This window comes from Rutilus rutilus, assembly GCF_951802725.1.
Source record: "Rutilus rutilus genome assembly, chromosome: 7".
Taxonomy (NCBI): domain Eukaryota; kingdom Metazoa; phylum Chordata; class Actinopteri; order Cypriniformes; family Leuciscidae; genus Rutilus; species Rutilus rutilus.
Window position 1 is genome coordinate 24139377 of NC_140221.1, and position 26862 is coordinate 24166238.

General features: G+C 37.2%; 2 protein-coding genes across 4 annotated transcripts in view; one reads left to right on the top strand and one right to left on the bottom strand.

Annotated features, from left to right (window-relative positions):
- Positions 1-787: 787 nt before the first annotated feature.
- On the top strand, positions 788-7536 carry paqr3a (progestin and adipoQ receptor family member IIIa). The gene is made up of 7 exons (XM_084414329.1): positions 788-1355; positions 2409-2630; positions 2814-2976; positions 3639-3794; positions 5623-5820; positions 6094-6184; positions 6365-7536. The coding sequence occupies exons 2-7, from the start codon at positions 2443-2445 to the stop codon at positions 6505-6507; spliced, it is 939 nt and encodes a 312-aa protein (XP_084270455.1). The 5' UTR covers positions 788-1355; positions 2409-2442; the 3' UTR covers positions 6508-7536.
- Positions 7537-7614: 78 nt separating this feature from the next.
- Positions 7615-26862, bottom strand: part of bmp2k (BMP2 inducible kinase) — a 38138-nt gene continuing 18890 nt past the window's right edge. Inside the window, exons 6-16 of one of the 3 annotated variants that reach the window (XM_084414326.1) lie at positions 25852-25933; positions 24867-24999; positions 24197-24300; positions 23377-23456; positions 23139-23287; positions 22843-23033; positions 20700-20819; positions 19633-19784; positions 16581-16738; positions 16238-16357; positions 7615-10245 (exon numbers count right to left, since the gene is read on the bottom strand). In XM_084414326.1, the coding sequence (XP_084270452.1) occupies positions 8870-10245; positions 16238-16357; positions 16581-16738; positions 19633-19784; positions 20700-20819; positions 22843-23033; positions 23139-23287; positions 23377-23456; positions 24197-24300; positions 24867-24999; positions 25852-25933 (2665 nt within the window). In that variant the 3' untranslated portion in view covers positions 7615-8869. Of the gene's footprint in view, positions 10246-16237; positions 16358-16580; positions 16739-19632; positions 19785-20699; positions 20829-22842; positions 23034-23138; positions 23288-23376; positions 23457-24196; positions 24301-24866; positions 25000-25851; positions 25934-26862 lie in introns of all 3 variants that reach the window. The other 2 variants (XM_084414324.1, XM_084414325.1) reach the window with 2 other exon arrangements.

Genomic DNA, 26862 nt, shown 5'->3' on the forward strand with positions numbered 1-26862 from the left:
GAGTTTTGGTGTCTCGTCGGTGACAGTAAAGTCAATTATAAATCCAGTCAGTAAGGTCAAGACAGATATGCAACCTGTTTTTAAGATCAAATCAGACACTTCTAAATGTCTTCTCCATTTCCCCCAAAAAGGTTCAATTAAAAGATAGGTCAAATGTATTTCTGCCACATAAAAAAAATAAAAAAAAATAATTATGACATAAAAAGTTTAAATTAAGACAAGACCAAGTTGTAGTTATGAGATGAAGTTATGAGTTTCACAGATAGAGTTTAGATTAAGCCAGGATTAGGCCTTAGTTCAAATAAAGTAGCTTTAATAAACGTGCCTTAGAAAAAAAAACATTATTGGAGTGCATCTTGAGACAAAACAAAACATTATCTTAAAATATGTCAATCTTAGGTAAAAATTATGAAATTATGACTTAAAAATCAATGACATAAAAAGAAGAAATGATGACATACTAGTCGAAATTATGACTTAGAAATTCATAATTACGACACCAAAAAAGTCAAAATTATGACTTAAGTTGAAATTCTGACCAATTTTTTTATTATAATTATGACATAAAAAGGCCATGACAAAACTAAGTAGAAATTATGCTCTGTTGCTGACAGGGTGGATTTGCTGCAGTCAGGCAAATTGTCTTGGCAGTGCTGTTGACAGCCTGTTTAAGAGTGAAGTGCTGAAAGGTGAATTAGGAGTGCTAATGAAGAACACACTCCCACTTGAGGAGGTAATTATCTTGGGTGTAATAGCTGAGGGAAGATTTAGTGTGATTCTAGCCCCAGAGGACTATCACACACAAGATTACACCTGAGATGTTTATGAAAAAGAGAAAGTCTTCTTCAAAACGTGTTGACAGCAGTCTGCCACCTACAGGTCTCAATTCAGTCGACGAAATATGAATGCTGTATTGTGGCTGGTATTTTCAGTGGATAAACACTTCCAATAAACATTCAGCAGGAAGGAATCATTTCGGAAGATACAATTCAGTTCATAGAGAATTGATCAACAGAGAACAAAGAATAGAGTCTGACAAAGCTTTCTTAGATTGTAAGGTCAAATATGAACAAATTACAATTGTATTCAAATGTAAATGATTATAAAATGTTATTATATTGAATGTGAGATCATTGATAACAATAATCTTTGGATAGAAGACGGATTTATGCCTGAGGTTACATGCGACATGAAATAATCTCTTTATTAGCCTGTTAGCAGCTAGTAACAGACAGTACAACTTCCTGCTGCTCTCACCGGGCTAACATGAGTCTGGACATGGGATATTAATGTTACCCATGAGACTTATAGACACAAACGCGGATTCTTCGATGCAGATATTTATCTGATCAATGGTAAGTTTAGGATTAAGCGAACACTTTGATCTGTTTCTGAAATAAACCCACTATGCAGTAGATGTGATTAGCATTTAGCCGTTTACCCATTTAGACAGTAGGCTACTGTGAATTTGATAGCTAATTTAGTGATAAAGGTAATTATGGCTAGTTAAGGTATTGATTTTATTGAAGTAAATAGTTTGATAGCTCAGCAGGTTTATACGCTGTTTGTATCTTTACGTATTTTGCCATTAGCGTTGGCAACTTGTTGGACAGTGACGTCTGTTTATGCAGCTCGATTTTCTTCGTTTCATGTTATTTCACTGTAGTTTTAGTTCTAAATAAGGTGTGACGTTTGTATTATATACATACAGTCCTGATGCTTTGTTTTTCAAACAGTGTAGCAGCTAGCCATGAACGAGCAGTACTCGCGCAGGACAAAACCCCACAAATTTTCCTTGCTATTGCCTTTTAAAATATTAACTTTTAAATGAATCAGAAATAAATCACTATGTTCTTTCTTTACACAAATGTACTATTACATCACATTTTATTTTGCCAGTGTCATGCAGTGTTATTTTAGTATTATATAGGCTACTTTTATATTTGATGTGTTTAGAATTTTTTTTGAATTGTTAAATTTTTATATTTTGAGGGTTTAGTGCTATATTGTTTACATTTTAGTACTTTTGTTTTGAGCTTTTGTCATTTTTTTTTATTTTATTTTATAGCTTTATTTCAATTTCAGTTTTATTTTTCTGTTCATTTTAGTACTTCATCTTATTTTATTTCAGTTAGCATTTCTAAGTTGGCTTTTGAAAACCATTTTTAATAATCTTAGTTAACAATAACAACACTGCTATTATGGCATTACATTATCATTCACTACCCCTAAAACCGTCTGCCCTCAGATCATAGCTCAATACTTCATGAAATAAATAATGAAACGCTACTAGAACACAATTAAAACTATGATATTTTATACAATTCCACTACACAGCTGTCCACTTTTTGTCAACATTGTCAGATATTTATGGAAACATATATCCATTCAATTTTGTGTGTCTGTAGGACTTTGAGCGTGAGACTGGGTGACATTATCATCATGCCGTCAGCGAAGGTGCTGAAGAATGCCCAGTACATTGAATTGGGCAGTTACCAGTACTGGCCTGTTCTGGTGCCCAGAGGAATCCGCCTGTACACTTACGAGCAGGTGCCGGGATTCCTACGGGAAAATCCTTATATCACTGATGGCTACAGAGCCTATCTGACCTCTAGACTGTGCATTAAAAGGTATGTGCGTGTCTTATATGTATCCACTGTGTATTTATGCAGTGTATTTCTTCAATAGCAATATTTTTGCGTAATTTTAATTATGTAATATAGATGCATTGCTCAACCTCTTGAGAGAATAACATGACCGTAGCTATTGGAAGAAATGGTAATATAGACGCCTGTTATCTCTATGTTTTGTAGCCTTTTCATTCTGTCCAATGAGACAGTAAACATCTGGAGTCATCTGTTGGGGTTCTTCCTGTTCTTCACGCTGGGAGTTTATGACTTGTTGGCGGTGTTGCCGATGTTAGGAGCTTCCAGAGAAGACTATGTCATCTACTCCATAGGTCTCTTCTGCTTCCAGGTATGTCCATGCTGCTTGCATCATGCCATCACAATATCATGTTTAGGTCATTCAAAAGGAGAAAAAAAAACGTAGCAGTTCAGAGGTGAATTTAACAGTCTTTGTATAAACTTGAATAGTTAAAACAGTAGGCTAGTTAGCAGTGGATAAAGTGTTTCAGTTTTTTGGCATGACAAACAAATTATCTCTAACCATGGTTGCTTGTTTGGATCAGCTCCATCCTTTTCAATAAAAACTGATCTTAGATCAGCACTCTCAATCAAAAAGTCTTCATATGATCCTTGGACTGTTGAAGGCCTTTGATAGCAGGCTTTCCACATTCACTGTTGCCAAGGATTAGAGTTAAAACTTGATTTTATCACCTAAACTCAGTCCCGCCTAATTCTAGATCCGTTATCGGCTGCTCTCGTGCCATCGTAATAGACAAAAATGGCAGCTTCTATCCTTGGCAGCTATTCTCTAAAGCATCAGGATTAGGCAAAGTGCCTCTACACCACCCTTGCATATTCTCTCATGAAGACATAATTATAGCATCTTTGTTTGGCTGTATAGGTTCATCATGTGAGTTTGAGCTTTTGTATTGTGAAAACTTTGCATATATCAATCTGCATATATGGCCTACAAAATCATCTGTATCTGAATACTTCACATCTTCTGCTTAGGTGTGCATGCTGTGTTCTGTGGGCTTTCACCTATTCTGCTGCCACCGATCCGAAAAAAACACCCGCCGATGGATGGCACTTGACTACGCTGGGATCTCCATCGGAATCATAGGCTGTTACATTCCAGGAGTGTTCTATGCATTCTACTGCAATAACGTACGTGCAGGGGGCGCCGCTCCAGTCAAATGCTATCTGATCGTTCACATAATTGCCCTCTGGTAAACAATATAGGTTACCTGTGTGCAGGTACAATCAGTTGAAAGTCCAAAGAAAATTAAGTATACCCGGGCCTTAAGAAATCCTTTATACCTTCCTCAGTCAGAATACTAAATAAGTGAGTGTAATAGAATTTTTTAGGATGTATTTTTGCATTGTCTAATAATGCTATAGGCTTGTGATTCTTAGTGCTTACTGATGAAAAAGTCGTTGTGTTCTAGCTGTTGTGTATGTATTGTGTATGGTCATTGGTCAGTGTGTATGTTAGTGCCATTAGTCAAGACAAATTTCCCTTTGGGCAAAATAAAGTGAACTGAAGTGAACTAAACCATTCTGGCTTGGGGAGGTGGAGGTGGCACTGATTGGACGTAGGCTTCCCATAACTTCATAAATGAAGTAAGTGTTTATTGGTGGAGTCGGATCCAAGTAGGACACATAGGGTTCCATAAGAATGGCATGGAGAGTCTCTACACTGTGCGATCGACGGTCATGCCCAATGTGGACAAGGGTAGATTAATTAGGTGGCTTGAGGTGCATCGTCCCACTGTGGTCTCTAGCAGATGGTTGGCCTGCTTTTTTTGTGGGCATATGTTACCTGTGCAACAGATACAGAGCAAGAGTTCACCTATACCTGGGGAAAACAGTCTGGTGTGTGTGTGTGCATTGTGAATACTACATGGAGAGACTGTTTATATGTGTTTAGTAAAGACCGTTATTCCTTTGGAGTGCACATTAACATTTATTCCTTTAGACGATGCTTTTATACAAAGTCACTCACCCGAAAAGGACCCTTGTCATCATTTACTCACACCCATGCCGTTCTAAACATATGACTTTCTCTTTTCTTCAAAAGAAGATTGGAATTCAAACAACATAGGACCCCACTGACTTTTATTATACAAACAAAAACATTTTTCAAAATATCTTCTTTTGTGTTCCACAGAAGAGAGTCAGATAGATTTGGAACAACATGAGGGTGAGTAAATGAACTATTCCTTTAAAAACGAGGAATAGTATGAACGATTTAATAGGAAAGTTGGAAGTGCACACACCGAGAGCTGTCGCATGTTGACTTTTCCCGTGAGATTACTGTAACACTGATAGAGTATCTTTGATTATGTTGTATGATAGTTTATTCCTCCCTTCCTGTTAGTTTGCACAATGGACCCCCTGTGGAGCGGCTTTGTACTGCCTGTATAAAAACGACGAGGTGCTGCTTGGCGTGAAATCTTCTTTGTTTCAAGATTTTGGTGCAGTTTTCTGAAAGCTTGGATCTTGGATATCCTGAGCAAGCTGATTGCTCTCGTCCCCTCTACTCCCACTTGCTGTTTGCCGAGCACCAGCGCTTTTGGCCACGCTGCTCCACATGGTTCTCCCCACATATTGGAAGTGCTGGCTTATTGTGCCCCAGAATGCGGCAGAAATCTGCTCCAGCCCAAAGCAGATGGCCGTGTTCGTGGACCCACTCCGTCACTCCTGTTCCCCACCATATGACATTCACACGTGGGTGAGCCATCTCCACTCTCCCCCTGCCAAGTGTTTAGCTTTGCTTTTTGGATGACTACTCAATCAGCCAAGCGCCCCAAGAGAAAGAGAGACTGATTTCTCCATTGCTTTTTTTTTTTTACACCGATTTTTTTTTTTTTGTGTGTGTGTGTGTGTGTGTGTGTGTGTGTGTGTGTGTATATGTGTGTGTTGTACACATTAAGATGACTTTCGTGTGTTTTTGGTTCATGTTGTTTTGTCTGGTTTGTATATCTATTTGCAGTACTGGCGGCAGGTGTACCTGGTAACCGTTCTGGCCATGATGCTGGCAGTGTTCTTTGCCCAGATACACCCTCATTACTTGACCAAGAAGTGGCACAAGCTTCGCTCTGTTATATTCTGTGCTGTAGCGGGATACGGCCTAATCCCTACCTTTCATTGGATCTGGCTCAGTGGGGGTTTCAGCTCAGACATAGTCCAGGTAAGAGTCCTCACAACAGGTTTTTTTAAATATATGTCAGTAATTTATGTTGATAATAATGTAGACTATACAAATGTTGATATTATTAAATGTATAGAACATTTCCCCCATTTAAATTTTTTTTTTTTATTCATTCATGAATAACAGCTGTAATAATAGCCTAATTATAATATATATAATTATTAAATGTATGTTTGCCAGACTTGTACCCATTTTTTTACTATATATATATATATAAATACACCTACCAAAAGTTTTTCTTCTTTTTTTTAGGAATTTATTCCCAGAGTGCTGATAATGTATGTACTTGCTGTAGCTGCTATCATCTTCTACATGTCCAAAATTCCAGAGCGTTATTTTCCAGGTACTGTAAAATTTCATATTTCTAATTTTTGTGATACTAATGTGATCAAATGTGATACTGTAAAAGAAAGAAGTTGTTCAGAGTGATGGACTAAACCAAAGACCACACCTGCCTTAATTAAACGAGAACCAACCTCAGACAAGTTAATTAATGGTTTGATGCTATTTTTGTAATCTCTAGGTCAGCTGAACTACTTGGGCTCCAGCCATCAGGTCTGGCACATACTGGTAGTGCTCATGTTCTACTGGTGGCATCAGTCTGCACTTTTCATAACCAGTTACCGTCACTCTCACCCTTGCCCAGACTACCATCTTCATTCCTAGAAGAATGTGGGATCGGGGGAACACCACTGTAGACGGCTGTATTTTAAATGATCTTTAAGCTTGAACACATTCAGTGTTTATTAAATATGAGTGCGTGGTGTATGGATTTTTATTTTTGATTGTGAGCTATTTTGACACTTTTTATACATTTTGTTTAAGTGCCTAGATGTGTCAGTCTAAATAGAAATAAATAGGCACTTGGTAAGGTAAGCAGTGTTAGGCTGTGTTAGCACTTTTAAAAATCGAGGTGAAGCACCATTTTACAGCATCTGCATGCATGGGCTTCTACATCTACAAATGTACTTCTTGAGTTCTGTGGGGCAAAGCATTCAGTATTATGTCTGCTCAATAGTATTTGTTGTTTACTGTTTGTATTTGAACCTGAAATTCAACGATTCACAAGCTTAATAGTTCCACATTTTGTTTTGTTTTAATTGAGTTTGTGTGAATTTTTAAATAAATGAGAAATGAGACTTTGCTATATAGTCTTGTTTACAACATTGAATAAACCAAAGAGATTTGTTCCATATTGAAATAAGCAAAGGTCTTAAAATGGTGAAAGTTATATTTTGCAGGTTGCCGCACAGCATTGCCATGTTGTAAATACATGCATCAGGATTATTTGTATCGATGTAGGCTGATGACTTTTTATTTAACTGTTTAGTTTATTAGTAATTAAAAAATTCTCTCATGCAATTAATGCATTTAACACTACTCTGTATATTGCATTTCAGTGGTTTGTAATCTCAGTTGATCAAGTCACTAAGTTAGGACTGTAATTAAAATAGTTACATGGTTTCAGTACATTTTCTGCCTTACAACAGTGAGCTGTACAGCCATGCAATTGTGTTTGTTTTTTAACCATAGAACAGTGTGTCTTCAGTGCTTAATGGTAGGGTGATGTGGTGTTTTTCATGATCCTGCACAATGTAACACTTTTAACTTCATTTTTTTTACCACATTGGTAACATGTTGGGATATGCATTTCTACAGTACAGCTGAATAAACTTTCACTTTGTTTTTTTTCAACTGAAGTTGTAATGAGAGTTATTTTAATGACATTGTCTGAGTGAGAAAAACACAACAAAAACACATGGACTCGTGATCTCCAAAAGAAGCTTTTATTGCATTGTTAGAGTGTAGTACTATGTAAGAAAGAAAAAAAAAGAACAAATCTTGCATTGTTTGAAAATAAAATGCTGTTTTTGGTCTTGAAATGTTCCAACTGCAGACATTCGATAACATTATAAATGTATCTAAATGGCCCTTTTAAATTCAGTTAAATTGTGATACCCTTCATGCGTCATACCTTTGGTGACAAATTGAATTTTAAAATTTGCTTCAAACAAATTACTGGTATATAAATACCCGAAACTGCTTTTAGCACATTCTTTTCCCTTTCTATGAGAGCTCTAATTGTTCATGATTGTAGGTTACCGGTAAGTACATACAGACGGAGTGGAACATCTGATTATTGATAACCAAAGATGTTAGGTTTAGCTTGGGGAATTATTTCTACAAAATCATAATTAACACAAACAACGACAGTTATAACAATATTGTCCAATAAACGGCAACTTCTCTGGTGTGGTCAATTTATAAAAAAGGGAAAAAACTATTAAGTCCCTTTTACTGTATGAAGACAGGACATTGTCACAATATAAGAATTTAAAACATTGAATGCACATACAAAATTTAAAGAAAATATGCATAAAATTGTCTATGTGAAATACTTTAAAATGGAGAATGCCTACACTCAGATTATTCCATTGACACAAACAGGCTACAGCCATTGTGCATTTGAGGTACTGTTAAGCAGGGCGGGGGATACCCAGATAAGGCTTCATGGTGTTCATGTTGGTAGATTGGAGTTTTACCAACTCAGTGGTCAACAATGGAGTACAAACTTAATCAAAATGCTGTACTAAATTGGCATTTTTTCCTCTTAATCCTATTCAAATGAAGGATTATACACCCATCTCCAATGTTTTTTTATTTATTTATTTTACTGAGCTCAGAGCGCTTATTGTAATGCAGCATAGAAGGCTTTCTAGCACGTAAAGGCAAAATAATATGCTTCAAAATCTTCAATAAACCACAGGTTTAAGACCCCAAAAGTAAAAGAGGTGTTATAATGGTCCAGTTAGGTATTAAAACTCTTGAAAAACTACAAAAGTTGAATTTTATCTAATTTAAAGGCCTGCGTCCCAATGGGCTTGCACATACATAGAAATCACAGCACAAAGCTGCCATCCGTTAAAGACATTTCAAAGGCTGCTAGGACTTTGCATAATGTAGCAGTGTGTGTGTGTATCATTTCTGTGTGTGTGTGTGTGTGTGTGCGTGCTGGAAGACAAGACATTCACTGCTTTGAGGGGAAAGGTGCTGCTCCGAAAGGGTCGAGATCCATTTGTGGGGTTTGCGGAGCTCCGCTTTGGACCACCATTTCTGTGAAGGGTACAGCTCCAAAGTCATCGATCTTATTTCCGTCAAACACACTGTGCAGGGAGCTGGCCCTCTGCCTGCCATTGGTGGAGTTCATCTCACTTTTGCCGTCTCCCAAGCTCTGGTGTCGACTGCCATCTTGCGGATGAAAAGGCTTGGCTCCAAACGGATCCAACAAGACCTCCTCTGGCGGCAGCGCAGCTCCTTTTTCCATCACCTCACCCAGGGAAATACTGATGTTCTCTTTGGAGTCTGATGCGCTGAGGAACTCGTTGCTGCTCTGCGAGTCCCGTCTGCCTACCTTCTTGTGCCTTCGCACCCGCTCGGGGGTACGGAAACTGGGCTTGTTGCTCTTCCTGCCGCCAGTGGGTGTGCTATGGTGTCGCTTCCCATTGCTGCCACTGGCCTCTTGCTTGGTGCGCCTCTGACGTGAGGAGAGTTTTTGAAGGCTGCGCTGCTTCTGCCTCTGTTGGGGACTAGATGCTTCATCGAAAAGTGTTGGGCCAAAAACGTCGTCCTGGTTACCGGAGGTGTGTATTTCGTGGCCGGGCTGGAAAGGCGAGAATCCGAATACATCCACGCTTTCCGGGGAAATGGGTGGCGTCTGGCCGCTGGGTCCATCGCCACTCCTGCTGGACCTGGATAGGTTTCTGTTGAAAGGAGCTTTGGTGAATACGTCAATATCTTCCGCAGCGTTCTCCTGGCTCACCTGCCTAAACGGGGCTTTGGCAAAAATATCTACGTTCTCTGGTGACACTCTGGGCTGACCACTGCCAACAAAAGGAACAGCACCAAACACATCCACAATGCTCGCGGCAGGCATGGCGACACTTGGCGAATTGGGAGGGGTGATCACACTGGCACCAGATTCAGCTTTCACAGTTCCCGGAGGAAAAACCGCAGCCTTCTCCTCCGACGGCACAAGTTTCGCTGTCCTAGACTCACAGTCTGAGTCTGAGCTGTGTTTGTCTTCCTCTTCCTCTATCTCTTCCTCAGAGTCCATGAGCAACGGTCTCTGACCCAGGTTCTCAGGTTCGGTGTCTTCGTGTTCACTGTTGAGACCTTCCTCCTCTTCCACCTCCTCGTCTTCGCTACTTTTGGGAGAGGGCGGGTCGGACTCAAAATCACTGTCCGATTCCTCACCTGCTTTCTGAGGCAGTGAACTAGTGGAGCTACTTTTTTTTGTCGTTTTGTGTTCCTTGACCGATGGCAGGGTTGCATCTTGCATGGCTGGAACAGCCACAGCAACACTGGGCTTCTCAACTGGATGCTCTGCTGTCAGCACACCAGCTCCTGCTTAATGAACACACAAAGTTGACAGTGAATGTCTAATGTACATTTAATATGCTCTCAGCCTATACTGTAGATCTCACATTCCACCCTTACAGAGAAGCGTCACATAAAATCACTGAGAGCTTTTAAAAGAAAGAGACCTACAAGCCTACAGCAGAAGGTTTAAATATAACAATAAATGAAATGGTTGAACAAAAGTGTTTGTTTTTTTGTTAAAAGCTGACACTAAGAGAATTTTTTTTATTGAAAACTGAAAAATACATTTTCATAACTCCCAAAATGGTAATGTATATTACAAAACTGGAAATCTTTACACAATATATCAAGCATGCCACTAGATAGCACTAACACTAAACCAGTGCATTCAATTTTTGACAGCTCTAAAAAATAAAAATAAAATAAATAAAGTGAAACTAGAAGACTTTAAACTGACAATGATAGAAGGAAAAACTAGAACTAATACCAATTGAAAAGACAAACAAACATTTATTCTAAACTATATTAACCCGGTCCAAAAAAAACCTAAAACTAAAACAAAACAAGAGACATCATTGTAATTTTATCCTGATGTTTTATATCATTTGTGTATGAAGTAATTTTACAATTACAAATTTTAGGACAAAGCAAATTTCAGCGTTGAAAACCTATTACATTTAATCACAAATCTGTACTTCTACTGCAGTCTCGCCTGACGCAGTGTTCAGTGCTAGAAAGATAAATTACCCTCATGCAAGATTTTGGAAATTGTGCAAAAGACATTTTTGATTCTTATTTGGTTAATAAAAAAAACATTGAAACTAAAATGGACTATTTATTACTTGTTTCTCATGTAATTAGTTTAAGATGGTATATCTTACTACAGTGTATCACAATATTTGTCAACATGTATAATTATTGAGATATTTGTCTAATTTCAAAAGACTGAATTTCTCAACATGCTTAGGCACTGCCATCCTCCCCCTGCTGAGCAGGCAGAGCTGCGGATCTGTTATCATCAAATCCATCCAAACTGGCAGAGCAAGACACAGAATTAGCCAAACCCAGTTCTATGTATATGAAGTCCAGAAATATATAAATAAATCTAAGTTAAATAACTAATTAAATAACAACAACAACTACTTCTACTACAATTATTATAGTTAGTAGTGGCTGGGGGAAGGGGTAAAGAGAAGCGCAAGAACAGCACGGGAGGAATTTTTTTTTGGTGATTTTCGAAGAAATCTGAAGCTTAGAAGAAAAAAAATATACAAGCAGACTGTTTAGGCTGTCCGGATTACAACACATCTAATCACGCCTACCTCCTGGAATACAACAATCCACAGCACAGCATAATGGAACATCCTTAATCATATAAGAAGATCGTAACCAGAAGAAGAATATTGAGTGTTCTTTTCCAGGCCCATGCGATTACACGCTGATGACAGCTCAAGTAAAAACGGCCAGAGCAAGTAATATCTAAGCATGTGGATGTCCAGACCTCTCCCTGCTTTGCTTGAATCAGGAACATAATGGAAATGTCATATGAAAGCCACATATCCATCCAGTGGATTACCCAGACCTCCCTTCATCCAGCTCAGCAGATGCTAAGCTGATTGTCTTTTTGTCTTCTCAATATATGCAAACGATTTGCAGACACAGTTGGATATGCTTCAATAGTTCATTGTCTCTTACCTCATTATGTCCAAATGCCTCTGTTGTACATGCAACTTTACCAGGCAATCACAATATCTGAATCGAGTTCATAAAGAGATATTGTTTATTCTATTGTTTAAGAGCCATTTTAATGTTTCCCCCACCGATGACCAGTTAACTGCTTAGTCAAGATTTAAGGGATAAAGCTTACAAATCAACAGGACAGCCACAGCACATAATTGGTCTTAAACGTAATCATAAGTTTAGCATATATTAGACTTGAGGACGTTTTCAAAATCAAATTTAAAACGAGGTACTCCAATAGGGTCCCATTCAACCATTGTTCCAAAAAGGCTCCAGTGCATGCAAGCTTTGTTTTACCGTGTTAAAGGGGGGTTGTGAAGTCTTGCAAATAGATTCATTATTTAAGAAGTCCAAGGGAGTATTGTACATGTTCTGAACACATTTTATATTAAAGCCCCCTTGAGGTAAAAATCTAGTTTTTAATGTTGTTTATATGTCTATGTGGTGTCTTTAATATGCTTTAAGACAAACCATGCACAGATTCATGTCAACACCATTGCTGAGTATTTTCTCTTTAAAACTGCAGTGGGAAAAAAGACGGTTTGAAATCGCTGGCGTTTCTTACGTCAGAAACTACCTTGTAACCATTCACGTCAACGTGTGGGCGCTGGGCGGGCTTTATCATCTCAAGAGAAGCAAGGTTATCCCGGTATATTTTTCTGTTGATATGAATAATTGGGTACATTTAGCAATTTAGCGGGTGAATTATGATGTTATGATGAATGCCTTTCTCCACTGACGCAAGTTGTTCAAAGCATTTGTAGGAATGCTGATTTTTAGAAAGCAGACTGAGATGGCGAACTGGAACATGGTTTGTGTAACATTAACAACACATTATTAGCAGTTTGATAACGTAGTCAAGCCAAAGGCTAATCATATTAATTACAGTTATGAGTTCGACGTTGTAGAGAGCGATACATTGATTTGTAGACGAGCCTACGTTATGAGTGAGTGGAGGCGGGGCTCATTTGCATTTGCATAACGGAACGCGCATACTAAATGAAGCAAGGGTGTAGAGTTTTTCAACAGGAAAAAATATTTAAATGTGTCATTTTGGTGATCAAAGATGAGTTTTAAGGGATATAATTATTGAAAATAGGGGACTTTAAATTATATATAATTTATATTTATGTACATTTAAATGTTAGCATTTAAATTGAAATTAAAACCTGTGATTTGCTGGAGATACTGTGAATATGCTAATCAATGACTAGAAGAAACTACACATAAGGTACATAAATTCAACTAACCATTCAGAAATGTCCTGTTGCTTCTACATGTTGTCACTTCTTGAGTCTCTCCATCTTTGTCTGACTCTGGTTTGAACATAAAAGGCTAAAAGTTTTTGAAATTTCCAGTGCATGTCTGTGTGAGGTAAAAGAACACGAGCTCTTGAAGCTCCGCCTTCTGTGCTGGGAGCAGCAGCTCATTTGCATTTAAAGGGTCAGACACAAAAACGGTGCGTTTTGCTCACTCTCAAAAAGTGACAACTTTAACATGCTATATAAAAATATCTGGAAGGTATTTTGAGCTAAAACTTCACATACACACTCTGGGGACATCAAAGACTTATTTTACATCTTGTGAAAAGGGCATTATACCACCCCTTTAAGTGAGTAGCACAGTCTTTATCCCTTATATATCAAATTTCAATATGAAAAAGGTCTTAAAATTAGGCTTTTCCAAAGTAAAAAATGAAATAGATCAATGTTATTCAGTTTAGAATAAAATTGTTAGACAAAGACAGCCATGCTATTATATAATAGGAGGAACATCTTGCTCTAGTGGTATAAAGGTGGAAGACATCAGAACTTCTTAAACGCAAAGCATTAGGCAAATGCTCCTGATATGAGCTTCTATAACAAAAATCAACAAATATAACATTGCTTTTAAATAAGCTTTATTTATAATTAGCATTGTATAAAGAAACATACATTATGATACATGAGTATTTACATCAGTTTGTCAACTGAACATTAACAGCTTATGCAACTGATGCTGTATGTATGCAAGTATGTACAGATGAGAGGTCACTGAGGAATGGTGGGGCTATGAACTTTTGTCATCTACAGGAACATATGCAAGAAAACAAACAGTGTGTTACACAGCTCGGACACCTGCACCATGATTTCTGGGGTAACATAAGGCATGAATTGAAAGCTGTTATAGGAGAAACTTTTTGTATTAGCGTCAACAAAACTAATAAGAAATACTAAAAACAACAGTATCCTACAACTCCAATATGCAAGTGGATTTAGTCATTCTCAACAGATGTTCTGCTTACACACGCCCAATAGTTAACAATATGGCTCAATACTTTCAAAACAAGTTCACAAGTCAGTTTTAACTGTCCACCAATATCCCACTCAATCAAGATGTCTCTGAAAATGGCTGTCTTTATCTAACACAAAATGGTAACAAACACATTAAACTTAAAAATAAAACAATGTTACCAAAAATGTTGTGATAAAGCAAAGTAACTTGAGTGGGTAATGAGATGAATGAGATTAGGAATTCAGGACACGGATTCGCTAAACTTTATGGTCAACTTACCGTTGGGAAAACAAAGGTTCAGTAAACATTATGGTAAGCCCTTATGTAAACTATTACTAAATGCATTGAAAAAGTACCAATATGTGCTGACAAGGAATACATGTGACATTTGCCATTAATTAAGGCTCAATGCTGCCAACATGAGCGAGACAGCAACAAATGGCATGTGATATGTCTGTGGTGTGGTTACCAGTGCTAACATGTAAAAAGGCTCATACATTATTAGACATAGCGTTTTCGAAAAAATAATCTGTGACCAGAAAAGAGTTCTAGCATAGGCTACATAATAATAAGACATCACATTATGCAAAAGAATGAAAAAAAGGGCTGCCAACTCTTAGATGCTTCTGTAGATGCAACAGTTTCTGATTATTCCGCTAACCTCCCTCAAGTTAACCTGCCAATGTTCCCTAAATTGGCAACTTAAAGTATCTTCACAGTAAATTACAGAAAGGAAAAATAAGTCTCAATGAGGAATTTAAAGCCAACTCTTAACACTGGAAGAGAGAGACTTGTGTTCAAATCCATGAAAAATTGGCATTTTTACAAGTAAAAGTGAATATGAGGATAGCTGGAAATTTTCTATGGTCTGAGGTCCATAGAAATTGTACCTGAGAACTTTTGGCACTCACTGTTAGTTGCTATCAACAACTTGCTATCAAGCACATAATGTAGCTAACTGATCTGAAGAAAAGAAAAAAAGACAAATTAGGTTGCTCAAGAATCTGAAAATCTATTCTATCATGCCAACCTGATGCCTAAATGGGGGGGGGAGAAAGAAAATTCCCTTAAACTCATACATTGTCTTTTCCTAACTAAAGGAAAACTACTTTTTCTGCTCTGTTCAATATAAAAATATTAACATAAAAATGTGGGTCCTGAGAGAGAAAAAAAAATCTAAACTGACAAAGCAAATAAAGTCTAGAGTACAATCCACATTGATAAGATTAGACTTGCACATACATACTGTAGTAAAACTGCATCACTATATAAGAGTTAGCCCAAACTATTAAAACTAAATTATTCAAATGATAAAAAAAAGATGCAGATGTGAAGAGATTTACAACTATAATATTGCAAGTGCACAGACAAACAAAAGTTAAAGCTTAAAAAAAAAAAATACAAATAATAAAAGAAAAAGAAAAAAACATGGCATCAGCAAAAAGCATAAAGCTGTGGTTTTGTGAAGTACAGTATAAATAAATCCCTAGAATAAAAAAAACAACACTTCAAACCACCGTATCATGCGAGTCTATATTTCTTATAGTTTCAAATGTATTATTTGCATTATTTTATAATCTGCAAATTTTCTCTATTTCTATGCTTGCATTTTACTATTGACTATTTCCAGCCTGTCTTATCTATATATAATATCTAAATCTATGTATGTACCAGATATATAGTGTCTTATTAAATTCTTATCTTATGAACAGTGAGAAATAGAATAGTTTGTTGAAATGACAAGCTTGTAACTGTCTAAATGTACTGTATATATTTAAAGTGGTTAAAGGAATAAATGGTAACATTGATTCTGTTTGTCTCTGTTTGTCTCCAGATGTGACAGTGATATGTGGTGTAGAGGCGCCACATCCAGCGAGCAGAGAGACAGAAAGAGGTTTGGGAAGAGCAGGAATAGGGGAGCACAGATATGAGGAGAGAGGAGGAGGACGTTAAACAGGGAACTTTGGTGAGGGTCCTTTTTGAGCCGGCTGCTAGAACTTGCCTGCGTTGGCCAGGAAGGGCACAGAGCCAAACGGATCCTCAGGGAGTGAGGGCTGCAGTACCGGCTGCTGTCTGTCTATGCTGCTGGCCTCCATGCTGACAGATCGCTCTACTGGCTTTTCTGTGGGGAACAACAGTAGCAGACACACAGAAAGTGTTAATGTAGCAATAAAGCAGGATGCGTATGCCCTCTGCTGGAGAGGGTGTAGAATACAAAAAGAGAATACATGTACGGATGCAATTCTAAAACAGACTCAAAGAAAGAGATGGAGAGAACTGCATTGAAAGCCACTGTGACATTTAAAATGCTCATGATCTACAAAAAGACACACAGAGACACTTGCTTGCTCTTAGAAGGTCAAATTCTCGATCGAGAAGTTCTTCTTCTGTGAGTTTGGAGAAATTGTCTTCTCCAAATGGGTTCCATCCAGACATATCAGGAGGGTTATTGACAGTCTGAGGAGAAGGGCTCAGGACCTCCACAGTGGACACTGGGTTTCTACTACAACAGAAAAAGGAAAAATGCCAGACATGTAAATAGTTGTACATGGTCATACATACTATATATATATATATATATATATACGCTTGCTAGGAACGTTTTTTTCTTCGTGGAAGTTTTACGTTTGGTGAGCTAATAAAATATTACAACTAAAATATTAAGTAACTGTATACAACATCTATAATATTGACTATGACTATGTTATCCAGTATCGTGGACTCGCTCTCTTGTTTCATACAAAGCAGCTGCTGCCATTTTGCGACTATTGTTATGTATGCGGTTCGATTCTAAGATAACAAACAGGAAATATTTTAAAACAGCTTAATCTCAAATCAAAATCTCTTATCCCCATAATTATTTATGTCGCGAAATGCTGTGTAATAAGTGGTATGACTGTACCGTATCCCTTAAATCTTTGTCAAGTTTGAACTTGCCGCTTGCTGACAACTGCTTTCTTTGTGGAAGCTTTGCATTTAAAGACCCCATAAAATATTTCGACTCAGATCAATATTTTGTGTCTAATTATTTACTTATGTGGCAAGTAGCCATGTAATAAGCGGGATAATGTACATCCAGCCAGCTGTTATCTCAGAATAAACCCCTAATCACCCTGTTGGTTACAACCGGCTGGATGAACATTATCCCTTATACTTAATTTAATGTGTCTTAACTGAATAAAAGTATTAAGAAAAAGTGACAGTAATAGACAAACAAAAGATTTCTATTTCAAATAAATGCTGTTTTTTTTTTTTTGAATAAAAAAAAAGCCATTTAAAAAAAAAAAAAGGATCATGTGACACTGAAGACTGGAGTAATGACTGCTGAAAACTCAGCTTTGCCATCACATGAGTAAATTACATTTTAAAATGTGTTCAAATAGAACAGTTATTTTAAATTGTATTAATACTTCACAATAATGATGTTTTTACAGTTTTTTTAATCAAATAAATATATTCTGGGTTAGCATAAGAGATTTAAAAATGTAATAAAAAAATAAAAAAATCTTACTCGCCCCAATCTTTTGAATGGTAGTGTAATATTCATTCTGCTGCGAAACTCTATGACTAGGATTGGATATCGCTTGGAATTTAAACAATTTTGACTGCTTATCGATTCCTGATTTCGATTCCAATAAGGTAAAAAAAAAAAATTTCATTCACGTTTATTCTTATTGCAAACCATTTAATTTTAGCTGAATACCATACACAAAATTCAACAGGCTAAAGAACACTTACACAAGGAACTTTTGCCTATGGTTTAAATATACCATAGCAAAAACTAGCACAAACTAAGATGAATTTAAAAAGAACAAATAAACAAATTTGAATACAATTAAAATAGTGTTATAAGATTAAGATCAGGTATTCAGGTACAGAAACCGTAATCAAATGTAAAATAACACTACACTTTATAAATAAGATATACATTACAAATATAGTTACAAAAGATATTCAGTCAAGAACAGAGAGCGAATTTTCTTTTTGTCTTTTATTGTTTTATTAATCAGGGTATCTGCACAATTTTTAAAGTCAAATTTAAGGCTTTTTAAGACCTTTTTAAGACCTGAAGAAATCAAAATTAATGCCGTACATTAGGGGTGCGCAATATTGACAAAAGTATGTCTAGATATTTTCAAAGTTTTGTTGCTAATAATTAGATGATATTTTACTGATTGTGTTTTAGTACTGGTACCCTGGCTGGTTTAGGCCTGTTGTTGACAGAAGACTCATGAAGATATTCATATTTTTTATATTCTATGCAGTGGTCAGTTCACAGTAGTGACAGAAATTAACATTTTTATTAAGGGGCAATATTTGCCACCTTAAATTGATTTCCAGGGGCATTTTCACCTATATATGGAGATTGTTTCTAAACATATTTAGAGGTATGCATCACCTTTTATGTCAAATTCTAACATTCAAATTAAATTATATTAGAATAACAGTACCAATGTCAAAATAAATCATTAAATTAAAATTCATCCTTGCAGTGCAGAGGTGACACATAAGCGGCACTAAAACTGGCATTAGCCTACTATATTTACACTTTATTTACAATTGCATAAATAAAGCTATTCAATATTTAAATATGAAATGATTTATAATTTTAACGTTTTAATTAAAGGATACTTTAAATATGAAACTGAAACCAAGTCACTGTCTTAATAAGCGAGTTGTTGGAGTCATTTATTCAACCAATTTGTTCAAATGGCTGATTCATTCAGAAAAACAAGTGATTGTTCATTGAATCGTTAAAATGATTCGTTCAAAACGTGGGTTTCAGTAAAAAAAAAAAAAAAATCATTGCTGTCTGTTGGACTACGGCTTCATTATGAAATTCTCGATATGACTGCTGTCATTTTAAGAGCGGCACAGATCCAGCATACTGTTACACATAAGTTTTCTTTGTCATCTTTTTACGTTCACGTTACGTTTACGCTTATGACATAACCGACTGTGTTTACGAGGATATTTTGACATATTATTGAATGTATTTGTCCGTTCAAGTGCAAAAAGAAGCAGAAGAGAACTTATCGCACAGTATACAATCTGAGAGGTGGCTTTCTGTGCACATGCATTGGATGTTTGTACAGCAGAGAAAACAGCACCCGAGTCTTCTTGCACTTGAATGGTTTAAAAATCACATTAAAATCACTTTCTGTGAGCATGCTTTGCATGTGTGTGCAGCACAGAAAAACGCTGCACGGGTCTTCTTGCGCTTGGATGGTTAAAATAAAAGTCATATTAAAATACATACAAAGGAATCGATAAGAGAAATTGAAATGCACGTCTTTTGGAATTTTAGTACCTCGATACTCAACCCTATCTATGACAGGACCAAAATGGCAAACTAAGACAAAAATCTACATCAGTAATAATGTCCAAGGTGCTTGCCTGATGTTAGTGAAGGGGGTCTCTACTGGAGAAGGTGCGGCAGGGTTATAGGAGCTCGGCGGGGCCTGGAACTCCAGTGGGGAGATATAGGGCAACTGCTGGACTGGAGCACACTGCTGCTGCTGAACAAAGGCCTGCTGGTACTGATGCATCTGTAAGAAGACAGGCAAAAGATAACTTCGACAAACTAGTAACCTACGGCACATAGGCCTGCTAGTGCCACACATATGTGTGCTAGTGCTCAGAACTTCACTTTGACAATATAACAAGGGACATGAAAGTAGAACGAATATCACACCACAGTTATAATATTATTGCAGAATTTGTTGTGTTGCTAGGATAACTGTTGCAATGGACTATCCTAGAGGAAGCTTTAAGATAAACTGCAAGTAACTCAAATCGATTTCACGTTCATTTTGTGATAATAGCTGTTCATCATCACTTACTTAACTTTCCACTTAACATAAAAGTGTGCTTTCTCCATACAAAATGACCATGAGGACACAGGGAAAGAAAAACACAGACAGAAAGAGCGCCACAGAGGCCTCTCTGTAGATTTCTCTACAGTGTAATTGCCTCATATGTTACAATTTAACACAGAGAATCGGTCGATTTCACCACACCATTCAATCCCCTGATGGTTTTGCATGGAGCAGATTGCATCTGAAATTAAACAGATGGTAACCATTCGGTGGAAAATGAGCTAAAAATTGCTCCGCCCTTAACATTATGTATTTAGCGAAAGTCAGTTAGCAACATTTCTTCTTTTAGCGTAAATACAATTCAAAGGAATTATTGACAGTTATGATTGGGCAACATTCACTTGGATGGAGAAACAGTTTGGCACCGCTTCAGTGAGTGAGTGAGTGGGGCCAAATGAGTAAGGCAAAGACAGTCTAATTTCAGACTTCAAAGAAAATGTATTAAATACAATACAACATAACCTACTGACATACGAATTGTGGATAAATTTACGTTTAAAAAAGCAGCACCATCCTTCTCAATGCAGTTTACATTCCTTCATGACATTCATTTATCCACTAATGTTGCGGGTGTATCCGTCTCACCAGGGCAGTGTAGTGAGCCTGCTGTTGCTGCTGGGATTGATATATGGGCTGCTGCTGCATCATCATCTGCTGCTGAAGCATATGCTGCTGCTGCTGCATCTGAAGACTCTGTTGCATGGCCTGATGATACTGCCAGAAAAAAAGAGAGAGAGAGAGAGAGAGAGAGAGAGAGAGAGAGAGAGAGAGAGAGAGAGAGAGAGAGAGAGAGAGAGAGAGAGAGAGAGAGAGAGAGAGAGAGAGAGAGAGAGAGAGAGAGAGAGAGAGAGAGAGAGAGAGAGAGAGAGAGAGACAGACAGACAGACAGAGAGAGAGAGAGAGACAGACAGACAGACAGAGAGAGAGAGACAGACAGACAGACAGACAGACAGAGAGAGAGAGAGAGAGACAGAGAGAGAGAGAGACAGACAGACAGTGGACAGTCGTGATGAGCGTGGGAGTTTAATTTATGCTTCTCAATATGTTCACTAACACAGTGCTATCATAGGGTTTATACCATCACACGGTACAAACCTACAACATCATACATTTAAAAATCAGGGCAGCAGGCTTGAACTCGAGACAACAGGACATTTAACACGGAGTGATCAAAACACTGCCAATTTCTTTGCAATTGGAATGAGCACTAGACTGGCAGCGAGTGATTCAATATGCAAATGTTTCCTTTAAACAGCATTTTGCAGTGAATAAGAAAGCACTGATTAATTTAATACATTCAGCATGAAATCAAATTTGACACTATTTACTTTGTTAGTGCACATTATTAGTCTTGTGATCAATTACCTTAGTCTATTAATAACAACCCGTGCACAGACATTTTTTTTTTGTCAAGGTAATCTTTCATTAAAAAAATCAGAAAATTTGCTTCCGGTCTAGAATGGCGTTCCCTTTTTGATGACGCCAGTTTGACGACTTGGGTAGAATATCCTTAACAAGTCCCCTCCACCTGTCATTCTGAATGAGCAAGAGATGGAGAGGAAGTGCACTAAAATAAAACCCCGCCTTCTATTCAATATTCTATTTCAACTGGAAATACCTCACGCTACTAAAATAGTAGTTTAATCGGTTGCAATTTCCAGTTCACGTGGACTAAAAGGTGCAATTCACTGCTGGGAAGATGTGATTTTAATAAAACTTGGCTGTCTATGCAGTAGAAACATGGGGGAAAAAAAATGTATCCGTGCTAAATCACTAGACAAAAAGGGACGTGTATGTAAGTAAAATAATGACAAATGTTTTTGAAACAAAAAAGCTGGTTGAATTTCACTACTTGAAAAAAATATGTATTGCATTAACCCTGCTTGATTGTACTTTTAGGGCTTGCATTTTTATGGGCTGAAATTCAACATGGTTGTATATTTAAGCTGTGAATATTTCAATTCAAAACATTTCACACATTTTCATTATTAAAAATTCAAATGATCCATATTCACCTTTCAGATTTCACTTCCAAAATGTTCATTTTGTTTAAAAATACAACCTATAATATTCGACAGGCAATTTTCAGTCCATTTTATTTAGCTTTACAATTCAGTGGCTCAAATTCGACAGCAAATTCAACATGGCACACCCAGGAGTTGCAAGAATATCAACAGATTGCCGATTCATAATCTCCATTTGCTTGTAGTCGACGAAGACTAGAGCAACGGGTGAGAGAGTCATTAATTCATAAATACAGAAATGGATCACAGATTTGAGCTGTTTCTGGATGTAATACCAATCAAATTAATGTTCTCAAACTAGGAAGTCATTCCTTAAAAACAAAATCAAAAATTTGTGTCATGTTTATCAGACAACTAAAACTGCTGAACGTAAACTGTTCCACCATATTCTTGGTGGTTTATCATGTGTAAACAAAGTAGTCATCATGTGCTCATCAGAAGACCACAATGTTCAATACAAAAAAGAACCAACTGACTGTCATAGGTCACAACACACACACAAACTATTTATGCCACTGGGATTTTCCGCAATTACTTAACTGGGTCAATAAAAATAAAACATATGCATCTGATGCAGATATGAGCCCTGGAATCTGCGCTTGTGCCTAAATAGTCATTTTTAAAGATCTGCAGGAAATTGGTTTAAACATATCTACAAAAAACCTTCCTGAACACTGGTCTTGACCTCCTGAGGCACTCATTACCTGTTGCATGTACTGCAGCTGCTGTGCAGTAACTTGCTGTTGGTGGTGGATATTGTGCTGTTGCTGCTGCTGTTGTTGTTGATGATGTAGCTGTTGTAGTCGAAGGTCACCAGGCTGCAGTTGCTGTAACACCCTGTTCTGTTGACTGTTACTCGGCATCTGCGCCACCGACTGCTGCCCATTTCCAGGAACTGAGACAGGCACACATACCGTATACAGTCAAAGCTTATTTCTCCAGAGGAAAAAAAAGACAGAACACAGACCATATTTAAGAAAACATGGATTATATTGTTCACCTTTCTGGCCGTTGCCAACCGCATCTGAGGATACAGTCATTTTCACAGGAGTTACAGAGCTGGACAAGGGCAAAACATTAGTATTTGCAGCTTTGGGTCTTTGCCTGGGTGCGATTGATGTTTCTGTTGGTCCAACTGAATCTGTTATTCTAATGAAAAAGAAATGAAAACATGCTACTTAAATGGTTTGTTGAATTCAAATAATCTGAAAGCAACACACAAAGCTCTAATATGTTACCTGGCTTTTGTCAGGCTCTTCTTAGCAGCAATATCACTAGCAGTAAGTGGATCCGGCAATGAGGTGGGAAGGGGAGAGTTCTGTGTGGCAGAAAAAGAAAAACCTCTAAATCACAATTCTGAATCATACTAGGGTAATAACAAAAATAACTATCAATTCAATTAACTTCCCATAATCTATGGCTACACTCACACTGTCTGTCCATATTTGTGTATCCGATTAGAATCTGATCTAAATGATTGATTATCCTTACTGTGTATCGCAACTGTTCAGATCTGATTCGTGTGTTTGTCGTGGTGCTCTTTGTTTTTTTTTATAATCTGTATTGGTCTCTATGGCAGTGATGTTGTGTAGGTGTGTCAATGCCAAAAAAACAACAACAATACAGTTTGCAGCACAGTAGTTGTCTTATGTCAACATGTGGTCTCGTAGGAGGCTGGAATGCGCAGCTTTATTCACTGCTGCCATCAATTCAAAGAGTTGTGTAGACCAGGCTGAATAGCAATATACTGTAGTTTTCTGCTCAACCTGCACTTTGCAACACAACCTTGTTTCTGCAACAACTTTCAGCATGTTTCCTACAACAACACCTGACATGTTTACATTTTATGTGGCATGAGAAAGCATTGAAATCTGAGCAGTCGGACATGTGATTTGAATAGGATTTCAAAACACATGATTGTACCTTAGAATGGATTTTTAAAAATTGTATTTCACGTAATTTTTCTAAATTCTAAACAGAATTGGATTACAGTCGGATATGTACAAAAATCGAATTTGGACTGACAGTCTGAACAAGGCTTATGTGTGAGTAACTTACAAAAAGATTTGGCACTGGACACTCCTTTCCAGCTAACCGAAAGGCAAAGTAAGAAACTTGATAGATGTCAGGTCTCTTTTCTTGATCAGGCTCTAACATGTATCCTGTGTGAATGAAAGAAAATGGCCGTTATCATTTATCAGATGAGGGTGCTTGTATTCAATTTCAAAATAAATGCGTGTTCAGGAACAGAAGCAAAAAACTAAATTCAGTCATTCGTATCAAATGGAAAACAGCACATATGAACACTTGTAATACTTTCACGGTGCCTGGAAAATGATTACAGAATTGTCATTTTTGGATGAACTACCCCTTTATGTAGAAATATATAAACAATCATATACACTCAGGTTCTAACCAGCCCAATCACATGCCAAGCAATGGGAACCTTTAAAAAAATTTTTTTTTTTTAAATAATATATATATATCTTCCTTTATGTTTCAAGAAAGTCATACAAGTTTGGAATTACAGAATGTTAATTTTCGGGTGAATTATCTCTAAATCAAGAGGAGTTGTGACAAGTGTGCAGTACCTCAATAATACCAGAGGGTGGAGCTATTGTTTAGCTTAATTTCAAAACTCCACCACAGCCTGTGTACACACACCCACATTAAACCATCTAACACAAAACCATTTCAAATCTCTTGGGAATATTTGAAAGCTGCTTACTTATTAAACAGTGCAACTTAGAGGAGAATTTTGAACCGTCCGGAACAGCAAAGGTTCCGTCACATATGGCAACTTGACTCTCCCCAAATGGAAGTGTGAAGAAACACAGCTTGTACAACAAGCATCCAAGCGCCTGGGAAAGAGAGAAAACAAGAAACTGTAATTCCACACAAAGACATTCAATACATCAGGTTTCACTGCTCTAATAATTAAATACTGCACTGTGACAACACTTATAATGGCTGACAGCTGCTCTGTTTCATACAGGCTGAATTCTGAGAATTAGAAGAATCTATTTTCAGACGGAACAAATGGGCAGGAAGTATTGTCATACATTTCCTCTTCCTACCCGAGCAAGTTCTGACACGATGACCATGAACTGCTACCATCTGCACTGGTGAAATGTATCACAATGTGAGCTTTCCACTGAAGGAGCTTCATGGGAACTGGCCCTTTCTTTTCTATTCAGTCCAGCATTTGTTTGGAAGGAAGAGCTGTGAAATAAGGCTAAGCTATTTACCTTTTACAGCATGTCAAGTTAAAGAGGAAGTTTGCCTTCATGAGGCCCTCATTCCTGTCTTTACAACACTGGAAACTCTTTTCTTTACTGCTTTCCATCAGGCTCCTCAGCTCTAGTAAACATGTCTAAAATATGTCTGACTGCATCTTGTTACAGTATAACGAACAAAATCTACTCATTTCTACACCAGTGCACCTTGATACATGCCTAAATGTTTCATGACGCAAAAAAGGATCAACTTTGAAACAAAGCCAGGATTTCAAGGATAGCTGTAAAAGCACACCCCTGAGAGCCCTCATTTACGGAGGAAAGCAGTTTCTCATCTGTGTCAGTCTGACCAAACCAGCTCTCCAGCTTGTTTCTGTGTTGGAGATTGACATGGGAGGGAATGAAAGAGAATGACTGGGTGGAGGTGAGGGAGAGAGAGAGAGAGAGAGAGTGAGTGTGAGTGTGTCCATTGCCTACCCAGATATCGGCCTTTGTGGTGATGGCTTTCCCTTGGTACAAGTTAATCATCTCTGGGGCGCGGTATGACAGAGTCGTGTACCTAAGCAGAGAATAATGAAAACAATGGAAGGTTTAAACACACTAACTTTCTGGCACCAGAACAAGTAACAAGAAATTACATCATCTAGACAAGCTTAACACATTTTGTAAATTCCTTTGTCTCGAGATTGTTTTTGTCCATGTGATATAGAGCAAATCGAACACTGCTCGGAGGAAATGCCCATATTCTGTTATTTTGGCTACTACAATATGCATAAGCGTGATACACTCTCTAGAACTACAATGCTCATCTCACACACACACACGGGGTCAGTTTTTTAAAGAACATTTTTTAAAGGCATTAATAATGTTACAGATGATTTATTTATTTATTTTTTTACTTTCTATTCATCAAAGAATCCTGAATTTTTTTTTTTATCACAGTTTCAACAAAAAGGTTAAGCAACACAACTGATTTTAATATAGATAATTATAAAATGTTTCTTGAGTGCCAAATCAACATATTAGAATAATTTCTAAAGGATCATGTGACACTAAAGACTGGAGTAATGATGCTGAAAATTCAGCTTTGCTGTCACAGAAATAATTTACATTTTGAAATACATTAAAATAAACCGTTAAATTGTAATATTTCAAAATATTACTGTTTACTTATAAAAAGTTCCTACCAACCCCAACATTTTGAATGGTAGCGTACAATCGCTTGTATAATACCCCATTTCTGGACAGGGAAGGGAAGGGAAGGGTTTCAATTTAATTTGTCATTAAATTAACTATAAAGTAATATCACTTAAACAGTAACTCTGATCTTATGGTGTAAATATAACAATTAACATTACTTTAATAGATACTAGTTTAGCAGTTAGATGAAAAGCAATCAATAATTACGTAATACATGTAACCGCCTGTATTATAATAATAATAATAATAATTCCTCAAGCTTGGTGTTTTCCCAAATTCAGTGCAAGT

What these genes read in the sequence shown, in the direction of transcription:
- paqr3a (XM_084414329.1), top strand. Translation starts at nt 2,443, where the DNA reads ATGCCGTCAGCGAAGGTGCTGAAGAATGCCCAGTACATTGAATTGGGC. An exon ending in TCTAGACTGTGCATTAAAAG is followed by an intron (nt 2,631 to 2,813) that starts GTATGTGCGTGT and finishes TATGTTTTGTAG; the next exon opens with CCTTTTCATTCTGTCCAATG. An exon ending in TCCAGAGCGTTATTTTCCAG is followed by an intron (nt 6,185 to 6,364) that starts GTACTGTAAAAT and finishes TGTAATCTCTAG; the next exon opens with GTCAGCTGAACTACTTGGGC.